Source organism: Silurus aristotelis, assembly GCF_946808225.1.
Source record: "Silurus aristotelis genome assembly, chromosome: 5".
Classification (NCBI taxonomy): Eukaryota; Metazoa; Chordata; class Actinopteri; order Siluriformes; family Siluridae; genus Silurus; species Silurus aristotelis.
In genome coordinates this window covers 23,766,068-23,778,100 of record NC_139578.1, presented here as the reverse complement: position 1 = coordinate 23,778,100, position 12,033 = coordinate 23,766,068, and the positions used below count along the sequence as shown (strand labels likewise).

At 41.4% G+C, this 12,033-nt stretch overlaps 1 protein-coding gene across 4 annotated transcripts in view; it reads left to right on the top strand.

Moving 5' to 3' along the window:
- LOC310726160 (phosphatidylinositol-binding clathrin assembly protein) overlaps positions 1–12,033 on the top strand; it is a 58,372-nt gene that overhangs the window by 30,102 nt on the left and 16,237 nt on the right. Inside the window, exons 10-14 of one of the 4 annotated variants that reach the window (XM_083541473.1) lie at positions 2,476–2,561; positions 4,877–5,018; positions 8,930–9,066; positions 9,719–9,819; positions 11,210–11,320. In XM_083541473.1, the coding sequence (XP_083397599.1) occupies positions 2,476–2,561; positions 4,877–5,018; positions 8,930–9,066; positions 9,719–9,819; positions 11,210–11,320 (577 nt within the window). The remainder of the gene's footprint in view (positions 1–2,475; positions 2,562–4,876; positions 5,019–8,929; positions 9,067–9,718; positions 9,820–11,209; positions 11,321–12,033) is intronic. The other 3 variants (XM_083541474.1, XM_083541475.1, XM_083541476.1) reach the window with 3 other exon arrangements.

Sequence of the window (12,033 nt, the reverse complement as noted above, 5' to 3'; positions counted from 1 at the left end):
GTCGAAAATCTTTGTGATGCGATTTGATGGTCCGTTTTAAAAAGAATGTGAAACAGAAAGCATTACTTTTAACTTTTATTATTTTTTAAATACACATTTGTGACACACGTCCACAAGCACTTTAATATTTAAATTTTGACTTGTGATAAACTGTGATCCCGGCAGCCGGCTTTATTTTATCGCCGCTCTTTCACACTTATAAAAGGGAATTGCTTAAAATGTGTCTGTTTCGGGAAGCCTGCAATTAAGAAGACTCGATTCTTTGTCCATCGAAGGACTCGTCTAACTTCGCTTGAGCTGATAAAGCAGCGTAAACAACCTCAAGTCCACGACGGGTTCAAGAGCGGGTTCAAATCCGTACCGAAATGCGGCAGCAGCTGGTTTAGAGAGAGAGTTTCAGTCCCTCAGTGGCTTAAAGGCCAGTTTAAACATTAACCATGTGATCTGGAAAGTTGGCACCGGGTCAGTGCTCTTCTCTCTAACGGCGAGACACGGAGGACACTGCCTTAGCTAACATTGACACTAGTACAGGGCTGTATACATTACAGTATTTAGCACTGGGCTTCCAGGAATCTTTTCGATGTCCCTACATGATGCCATTTGTAAAAGGTACCTGAGGGTGAGACAGAGACGGCCTGCTCTCACTGCCAAGCACGTATTGTAGATTACCTCTGTGTAAAAGGGCAAGCATGATGCACTGCATGATTAACACTGATAAACTCAATATGGCTGTCTTTCAAAATAAATGTCACTGTGCGTTAGTGGCATTTTGCACAGAAATCTGTGTGTTGCAGCAACACTGGGCGGATGCCTTGTGCTGACATGACGGTTTTACGGAATTCTTGTGTGCACAGGTTTCCTGTCTTACTACACTATTCTCTTTCCTCATCCCGTCTCTCTCTCTCTCTCTCTCTTTGTCCATGGTGAAAGACAGACTGAATTTGCATGTTTTTTTTGCCAATTTTGCAGATTCAACCCGGACAATAGTTATTAAAATTTGAACAATAGTTTGACAACGTTTGATGTTTTGTTTCCCGAGTTTGCACCCGTAATCGCATATACCCGCTTGTCACAGTTTCATACTCCTGACTGGTTGAATCAGATGTGTTCGAACTGTTTGGAAAGGAAGAAGTAGCAGAATTAAATGAACCATTTATGCAGTTTGTCAGCTTGAATATTTCCCGTTTATCCAAAGAAAAGCAGCACCGCTGGGGATCAACATAAATCAGATATTGGATCTGCTATGTGATGGTCCTACGGTGAATCTTTTCCATTGATGAATGAGGTAAATGGAGGCTGGCAAACGGTGCCTTCCAGCTGGGGGCTACGTTTAAAACATTTTATATCTGGACTGCAAGACTTAAGGATTGTGGACACCTGTGCTCTTTGGATGTCCCGTCCCATTCATTTCCTCCTTTGCTGTCGTTATAATCTTCAGTAGATTTTGCCTACAAAAGCATTAATGAGATGCTGGGTGAGGAGGCCTTTGGGGGAGGTCAGAGTTCAGGTTCATCTCAGAGGTTTTAGTGAGGTTAAGTTCAAATCATTTTTTTTTTTTTTTAATAAATAGTCTTTTGTTGCTCGTCAGACTGTACGAACATGAACCCGCACTGTAGGATCTCATTTGTCATAATTACAGACAGCACGAGAGTCAAAAACCGAAGCACACAAGAAAAAGACTCGTCTGAAGTTTTGCAGCTTCAATCGGTCACACGGTCAGACTCGCGTTCTCTCGCCGACGGTAGCTGGCAGCGGAAAAACGATATCGTTAATTTTGTTTGTGAAATGCATTAATAATAAAAACGCCATACAAACACTCCTTCCCCCTCCATGACTCAAGAAATTTCTCATCTTGCTGTACTGTCCATGTGACTCGCTTCCACATTTTCCCCGAGGTGGTTTGAGGTTGTCTCGCTGTTGTAATTGCGTCATTAGGTTTCGGTGCTCCTCGTGGTTCCTGTTTGACGGTCGTCGTAGGAGAGGTCGCACTGCAGGAAAGAGTCTGGAATCTCCTCACACTGCCAGAATGTTTTCTGAGAATAAAATGATGGAAACGGCCATTAATCGACTGCCGGCGAACATGTCGACAAGGCGAGGATTAGAGAAATCTTTTAGGATTTTCAAAATTTGTCTTAGATATACAAACCGCACAGTGTGGCAACCGGAAAGAGGATGCCCACACACGTAGATGTGATGGTCAGGTGTCCACCACTTTTGGGCTTTATGATATGTACATGTAAATATTAACAGATCACACTAATATTTAATCGCTTTAATAACTGTTACCAGATTGAAAGTTTCTTCTTTCAAACTGTCTTTTATTTTCCTGTCTGCCTTTCTGTCTCTGTCACTATTTAACTCTATATCTATGAATGGGTGGATGGATAGCTGCACAGGCATGTAAATATTAAGAGAAAATAAATGCTGAATGTGCATTCTGGCGTTCTCTCATCACCCTGTCCGTGTCTCTTTTAGGCTCCCAGCAGTCTGCTGGAGGCTTTGGAGCAGCACCTGGCCTCCCTAGAGGGCAAGAAGACTAAAGAGTTCTCTGCAGACAGCAGGTACGCCACAGTGCTGAGTGTCACACATGCCAGGTGGAGGTTTCCTTTCGCAACCTGAGCTGAGATTTGTTGCCAAATGCTCGGTGCAGTAGCACAAGTGTAAAACAGCTCACACAACTAGGTAGTATGTATGTCATCAGACTGGTCTCTGATTGGGCAAATCTGCTTCTGTTTTGCAGTTCATCCAAAAGTATTCGAAGCGCTTCACTTTTTCCACATTTTATGTTACAGCCTCATTCCAAAATGAATTAAATTCATTATTTTCCTTTAAATTCTACAAACTAAACACTATAATGGCAACGTGAAAGAAGTTTGTTTAAAATTTTAGCAAATTTATTTTTATAAAAAAATCACATGTACATGTGTTCACAGCCTTTGCCATGACAATCAAAATTGAGCTCGGGTGCATCCTGTTTCCACTGATCATCCTTGAGATGTTTCTACAACGTGATTGTAGTAAATTCAGTTGATTGGACATGATTTTGAAAGGCCCATGCCTGCCTATATAAGGTCCCACAGTTAACAGTGCATGTTAGAGCACAAACCAGGACATGAAGTCTTAGGAATTGTCTCTAGACCTCCGAGACAGGATTGTATTGAGGCACAGCTCAGTTTGTAGCATTGAAGGTCCCAATGAGCACAGTGGCCTCCGTCATCCATAAATGGAAAATGTTTAGAACCACCAGGACTGCAGGCCGCCCAGCCAAACTGAGCGATCGAGGGAGAAGAGCCTTAGTCAGGGAGGTGACCAAGAACCCGATGGTCACTCTGAAAGAGCTCCAGTGTTTCTCTGTGGGGAGAGAAGAACCTTCCAGAAGGACAGCCATCTCTGCAGCACTCCACCAATCAGCCCTGTATTGTAGAGTGGCCAGGCACAAGCCATTCCTCAGTAAAAAGCACCTGAAAGCCCACCTGGAGTTTGCCAAAAGGCACCTAAAGGAATCTCAAACCACAAGAAACAAAGATTGAACGGAATGCCAAGCATCTGGAGGAAACCAGATACCGATCATCACCGATCATCGCCAATACCATTCTTACAGGTGGTGGCAGCATCATGCTGTGAGGATGTTTTCCAGTGGCAGGAACTTGTAGACTAGTCAGGATCAAGGTAAAGATGAATGCAGCAAAATTGATAAAAACCTTCTTTAGAGCACTCTGGATCTTCCAACAGGAAAAAGATCCTGAGCACACAGTCAAGGAAACAAAGGAGTGGCTATGGGACGACTCTGTGAATGTCTTTGAGTCTCCCAGCCGAGCACAGACTTCCACCCGATTGAACATCTCTGGAGAAATCTGAAAATGTCTGTGCACCAATGCTCCACATCCAAGCTGATTGAGCTTGAGACGTTCTGCAAAGAAGAATGGAAGAAACTGGCCAAAAATAGATGTGCCAAGCTTATTGCATCATTCTTAAATACACTTGAGGCTGTAATTGGTGCCAAAGGCGCTGTAACAAATTACTGAGCAAAGGCTGTGAATACTTATATACATGATTTATTTATTTTAGAAATCTGCAGAGATTTCAAACACACTTCTTCCACATTGTCATTATGGGATATTGTTTGTAGAATTTTGAGGAAAAATAAAGAATTGAATCCATTTTAGAGTAAAACTAACACAAAATGAGGAGAAAGTGAAGCGCTGTGAATACGTTCCGCATGCACTGTATATAAATATATGTCCGCTTAATAAAAGTAGGGCTGAACATTTACCGTTAAACTATGTAATAAATAACATCAGGGTGTGCGACATAAGAGTTTCAAAACCATTTTTGTATAGTAGCTTGTCTCAAAGTGTGTTATTGCTCTCATATCATAGCAAAAAATGGCTTTTTACAAAAGCGGTCTTCTCTATTGAAGATTTGGCACGTTGACACTGGAGAAACCTTCCGAAAAATGCTAAACATCCCTTTTTAAAGCTATGCATATCACTATAAACATCAAATAAAACACCAGTACATGAGAATGAGTTCATATAATCCTATAATTTGTTCTTGGCACTCCTGCTCATGAATAAACACACTGTAGTCAGTCAGGATCGAGAGTGTTATTCAGCCCCCTCAGAACTGAGCGCTTGTGAGCAGGAATAGAATCCATGTAGAGGCTTAAAGGGAGATTCCTGTGTCGTATCCTGCTATAAAACTGCGGAGGATTTCAGTCTGATTATGTAGTGCTGCGATTAGCTGCAGATTTACGTGTCTGCTCACACAGCAATAGCAATTAAATCTGAGGAAATCATTACTTTTCCTCTAAGACGCTAACCACATTTTACCCGTGTTCTCGTGTGTGTGTGTGTGTGTGTGTGTCTCCATGTAGAGCCACCACTCTGTCCAGCGCCGTGTCGTCCCTCTCGAACACGGGCATGTCCTTCACACGCGTGGATGAGAAGGAGAAACAGCAGGCTCTCGAGGAGGAACAGGCCAGACTGCAGGCTCTCAAGGTGGGCTACAGCTTTCCTGTGAGTTAATTCAGCTTTGTATCTTTTTAATTACATGCTGTTATGTATCGGATCAAGCAAAGGACCTTTAGATCTTTTATCTTCTATCCTGCACTCCATTGAGGCCCCCCCCCCCCCCCCCACACACACACACCCTTAGCGACATTTCAGGAAGTATGCTGATTGATTTTATTGCTTATTACGAAAAGAAGGAAAATGAGGAATTGGTTGCGAATGTGCTGTGCTGGTACGCCGAGTGGGCAAGAAATGTCAAATAAAGGCAGTACAGGTACATTGTTCTGGGAGTTGTGTGCGCCACCTGCCAAGAAATAAATATACACGGGTGGAGTTTTTTTTTCTTCCCTTATTTATTTTTGCTCTGTGTGATATGACCTGTGTGTGTGTGTGTGTGTGTGTGTGTGTGTGTGTGTATGTATATATATATGTATATGTATGTGTATGTATGTGTATATATATATATAAAAATTAGGGATGCACTGAATATTCGGCCACCGAAAATTTTCGGCTGAAAGACTTTGATCACCAAAACAACACGGCCGATACAGTTTTTTGTGATGAAGCAAACAGAAACCGCGGCCTGCACGTGCTTGTCTAAAACAACATGTCTGCTGTGTGGACGTATTTCAGTATATCTGCGAAAGACCCACGGGTAGCGATTTGCAAAACATGTAATGCCGAAATTTCAAGAGGGGGTGCGTCTGCAAAGACATTTGTACATTTCTCCTTGAGCTACAATCTGGTGAGGGTGACTGGTTCTTCCTCAGACCGCAGTTTAATTTTTAAACTGCTGCTCATGCTGCATCACAGGACAATGGAACACACACTCTATCTGCATACTTTCTTTACTGTTATTAGGGGTGTAACTGTACACAAAATTCACAGTTTGGGACGTACCTCAGTTTTGAAGTCACGGTTCGGTTTAATTTCGGTGCAGTCAGGGGGAAGAATTGCAAAACATTAAAATTGCTTGTCATTTTTATTAACATCGTTTATCAGCAATTAACATTTGTGAACAACAGATTCCCAACAGTTAAGCAATTTTATGGTTAAAATATATGGTCATTGAATCAATCGGATTAATGCAATGCACTTTATTAGAATTTATTAAATTGCGGCATCAATTCAAATGGCACAAATGATATTGATTTAAATAAAAAAATGGTTTAGACCTCATTTAGGTAATATGGATGCGTTAATAAGTGTGGGTGTGTTTTACATTTACAATTGAATTTTCCAAAGCAATGTTCTATTTATTTCAGCATACTTTAACAAATGTCTTCATTAAAGAAACACACAAGATGGGTATTAATTTATTTATAAATAAATGTATTCCTTCCATCCTTCATTCATTCATTCATTCAAAATTATTCGGTGCGAATACGTGTACCTTTACATCCCTACCCCTCATACATAAGCTTATGGATGCGTGTGATTGGCTGGTATGGGACAGTGTGTGATGTCCCTTGTTCTAAAAGAGCATGGCCAATTTTATACTCTGACTTTTGTTTAGGGTTTAAATTTTGTATTTTTTTTTTATTGTAATAACATTGGTTTAGATATACTATTGTTTAATGACTAGGTCACAATAACAGCAATATTTCTAGGGGGGAAAAAAGCCACAATTAATCAGCACAAAGAAAATTGATCGAAAACATGAATGACTTTTTCAGTTAGTTTTATTGTCTTGACCAGTAACAGACCTGCAGCAAGGATGCTAGAAGATTCAAAGATCACACACATTTACGAACATTTCAAGCGACAAGATCGTCAGGTGATAAAATAATTAAAATAAAAAAAGCTGTAGAGGACAGGGGGGTATAGAGACGGATGATCCGCTGTGGCGACCCCTAATGGGAGAAGCCGGAAAGAAAAGATTTATTGGGACTTATTTTTCAATCTCCATTTTAATTATGCAGAAGCTCTGTTTTGGTTAATAACCTGGAAAGCGTTACAGGAAATAGGACGCAACACCGAAGCGTACAGCTGCATGGATCATATAACCGTGAGAACATTTAAATCACTGTTTACGTCCGTACTGCTTGGATTCACCATATATTCTTATAGGGCTTGACTTAAGCCTGAGTGACATGGGAACTTTGTACAGAGATAAATATATACGCAGTGTGCCTCAGATCCTCCACAACCCCCACCCCACCCCACCCTGACTCTACCCAAATAGCTGATCCCAGATCAGATAAGGTTATTTTTATTTTCTTAATAAAAACACCAGTTTAGTCTGGCAGCTGAACATGCTCACAGATTAGTGTGTGATAAGAAAAGGCTCAGCACTTCCTTTGGTGATTTTTGAAACGCTTTGGCGTTGTCAGAGCGGCGCCGCTGCTCGGGGAACAACGCGTCCTTCACTCTGATAGGACCGCGCAAACTTAGGCATTTGTTTACCCCGCACGTCCTCTTCACGTCAATGATTAGCCTCAGGCAGTGAGAGGAGTGTGAGGTTAGCCAAAATCCTTTGTCTCTGTCATCCCATATGGAACACACACACACACACACACACACACACACACACACCTGGAATGTGTCCTGGAATGCACTCTACATTTAGATAAGCCTGATGTAGAGGCTCGATATAGTACCTGGATCTCTGTAAATGTTCAGAGAAGCTATGATGTCTAAACCGATCACCGTCGGGATGCGCGTGTCGTATATTTGTATGCCATTTTTGCAGTATTTTGATAGAAGCTTATACTAACTATCTCTAATGAAGATAAGATGAAGATGTCGTGATGTCATTCCGGTGACGTGCTGCTTGTTTTGACTTCACCGTAGCGTTCAAATTAACTGAAGTTCTTTGCGTGACTTAAAGTAGGACGACATGTGCCTCGATTCCAGAAATAACCAAGATACTTTATAAAGATTTTGGTAGTCATTATTTTCCTTTTTCAGAGTCTCATCAATCTCGTTTCACAGGCACCGCCCTCAACATTCGCCTCGCAGTTTGTCACATGACTGTTCCAGAGGTTAAACAAGACTTGATGTCATTGTCATGTTGTTGTTTTTTTTTTTTTCTACAGGCAGCACTTTTTAACTGCACGTGCATTGTGCATAAACATTTATGTATATAAAACACGTCTGTAAATGTATAGGTGGAGCTTTAGCTTATTGTTCCCTGTGATGTGGAGTGGATCTACACAGGCTACTTCATGTAAAGCATTCTTGCGCGCGTGTGTGTGCGTGCGCGTGTGTGTGCGCGTGTGTGTGCGCGTGTGTGCGCGCGTGTGTGCGCGCGTGTGTGCGCGCGCGTGTGCGCGCGCGTGTGCGCGCGCGTGTGCGCGCGCGTGTGCGCGCGCGTGTGCGCGCGCGTGTGTGCGTGCGTGTGTGTGCGTGTGTCTGAGAGATAAAGGCAGGTATCCTGTGTGCATAGTGGTTGGTTTAGGACAGACTATAGTCAGTCACTTGTGGTATATTTCATCACTGCGGTCAGTGTAGTTCAGCGGTTATAATGTTTCAGCAGCGGGTTGGGTTGTGTTTGTGTCTGAATTTTGGTGCGTGTTTATCAGCTCAGTCATTTGTAACGGCGTTTGGGAGGAATTTAGATTGCTTTTGTTGATGTATTTGTGTGAATTTGACTGGTTTCTTTCCAGGCTGAGTTTATCTTGCTTCTTAAAATCTTATCCTGCACACACTGCCATCATCCCTGCATACCAGTGCACGTGTGTATACTGTGTTCCTCAGTGCAGTGTGAATGGTGCAGTACAGTTTACTGTATATTTAGATTCTTTATCGCAGCCTGTCAGCTGCACACCATGTGCTGTCAGATATATTTTGAAGACTTGTTTTTATATATATATATATATATATATATATATATATATATATATATATATATATGTATATATTTATATATACTGTCGTCTGTAAAGTGAGGTGACAGAAAATGTGTGGATGTGCAGGACCAGCGGCTGAAAGAGATGAGCATGCAGACTCCTTCTTCGTCGCCTGTTACTCAGCCCGCAAGCATCAACAACCACAGTGCAGCAGTGGATCTGTTCTCCAACCACAACACCACCCATGCCCCTGTCACCAACAGGTGTGTACCATGCACACACACACACACACACACACACACACTGAAGTGCAGACTGCAGCCTGTAGTGGAATCTGTTCTAGCACAGTCCTCGTCAATGTTTTGCCTATTATAACTATATAAAACCCCAATTCAGGGTAATTATGTATAATAGTATATAAAATAAAGGCACATACTGAGTTTAACTCTCTTAAATGTTGACATTGGAAAGTTTATAGTGCTGCTTGTTGAGGAGGGAATGGGAGAAGAATGGAATGCAGTAAAGTCGCAGGAAATCACGTTTGATAAACTGTTACTGCTGTAGAAGACAAATGCTATAAAAAGAGAATGAAACGGAGAAATGCAACAAGTTAACATTAAAATACAAGAAAATATGCATTGGTTTACACAATCGCACTTCATTAAACTGTACTATTTTCACATGATGAGGGTGATACAGTTTTTATTTACCATGCGGATGATTCACCTTCATCCGGGACTTTGAACAGACCCTTTTTTGACCCTGAACTCTCCGGCGTTTTCTCGCTAAACCTGTAACTTGATTATTATCGATAAATTTTATTGATTAGTTGTTGCAGCCCTAAGCAGAATATAGACGTTTTTCTGATGATTGTGAGGTATGTTATAATGACTGTACGATGCCGGGGTCCCACAGCGTGCCAAATCTCACCAGCGACCTGTTTGACCTCCAGCAAACTTTCATCCCTGCCGTGCAGAGCAATCCATCCATACCTACAGCCAGCAGTGCCTGGGGAGGTAAGATGACTTCTTTGGTCATTTTATTTTATTTGTATTTTTTATTTTAAATATTTGAAAACGTCATTTTCTTCCGATTTTTATGTTCCGATTTCCCAACCACTTGCTAGCTTTTCCCTATTACACAACAGCTACCAGAGCCAGTAGTGCATCACAGCTGAACACTGAGAAAAGTCCTGATCTCCTTCTACATACACAACCTCACACTCGTCCATGATATGCGAGTTTTGTTTTGATTGATAAGGGAGAGAGCGTAATCTCATAGACTCCCCACGGAGCAGGAAAACAACGCTCTCTACAGTATGTGCCCTGGCAATGACTTTGGCACGGTCAGGTTTCACACTCGCCAGCACTTGACCGTAGCGTCAGGCTTACCGCGTAAAATAATAGCGTTGTTGGCCCCATTGTTTTGGAACATTCAAAAAAATTTTAGCATGATATCAACTTTCCATTTCTCTTACTTACTTCACTGCCCCTCGTCACTTGTTTTAAACCGTACCTCTTGTACAGATCTGAATGGAGTGGGTTAACTGGTGTAGGCGTTAGTGGTGGTGTGACCTGCTCTGGGTGGTTGTGCTCATCCATCAGGCCTGAATTAAAAAATATGAGGACATTGTTGAAGAGAGAGAGTGAGAGACCGGTAGTTTGCTCTCCTGTAGTGGCTCGATCAGAAAAGCTAGAAGAGAAGAAATGCACACCTCAGCAAGAGAAACTTAAACACTTTCTATATGTAACATGACTGCACTGTATGATGTACTATGTTTATAAATCTTATGGTACAATGCATCAGAAAATGTTATAATTATATTAGTTGCAGATGTGAATAGCATTTGTGTTTTACTAATGTCATCATTAGTAGGCATGGGCACTATAACGTTTTTCTTTTCTATTACTGCCTAAGTAATAGAAAATTTAATAATAATAATAATTTAATATAAAATTTAATAATTGCCTAAGATGAAATTATTCATTAGTAAATAAAATACACAACATACATTTTTATGTATTGAATGTCATTACACGTGATGTGGAACGTCCATAAGCTATAAACTCTTCCTTCCTTCCATAAAAGTGAAATAAACGTCTCCTCACAGAAACCGCATTTGTTTCCTCAGTCGAAAATCAATCGAACGCATTAACATAACCTCGTGATTTGCTTTGGCGACGGGATCACGGCCAGAGGTGTACTTTCGACCAATCAGGTTCATGAATTCGACTCCAGTGTGGTATATGAGACTATGCAAAATTTCTGAAGCATCAGTATAAACCCACTGATGTAGTGCTGTTTTTTTTTGTATACATGTACCTGTGCAGAAGGTCAGGAGGGAACATTTAATCCGTGTGCGAGCCTGAATTAAGGATTTGTGTATGCATGTGATTTTGTCCTCAGGTCTAGAGCGTGGCGCTCCCCAGCAGGCTGCTCAAATTCCCGGCATGAATGTAGATTTTGACGCGGTGTTTGGGACTCGAACTGCCAATAACGAAGTGACGCCAGCACCTGGTAAAAAGAAAAGAAAATACAAAAACCACTAAAGGAGCTTATTTAAGCATCTAACCCACTGCTGTGTCCGTCAGCAAGCCGAATAACCTTTAACCTTCTGCTCAGCTAACCTCTCTGCTCTGCGTGCTTTAATAGAGCCGAGTGAAGTGCTTCCTTTTACAGGTGTATAGCACAAACTAAACATATTCAGCCTCCGTTTTCAATTGCATCTGTTCTGGTTGGTGCTATTTTATAAGAAGTTCTTCAATTTAAGCTTCGGGTGTAAACGCATCTACCTTATAAATTATAAATCATTTTAAATAAAACATTTTCACATATAAATGGGAGATTCACATGTGCCAGATGTGGATACGTGACCAAACCTGTGAACTCGAGATGAACTCAAAATCCCACCTGCTGTCTGCTTGTCTATAAGTGTGACTACTGTTCAGCCAGCCATCATAACCCCTTTCTGTGTATGCGAGGAAAAGACATTGTGTCTCGTATATTTGGAGTTGCAGAAGCTTAAATGTATTAACCAAATTTCACAGTAGGAGTTCTGTACCGTAAATCTCGCATCTAATTTGGAGTGGATAAAATTAAGCGCTAAATGATCTCAATAGACTGTTGGAAATGGGTCCAACTTGAAGTGACTCAAAGAGAGAAATTGATGCCAGATTCTGGTTTTTACAATACTTGCTTGTTCAGGGTCAGTGTTTAAACTGTGTTTCTCG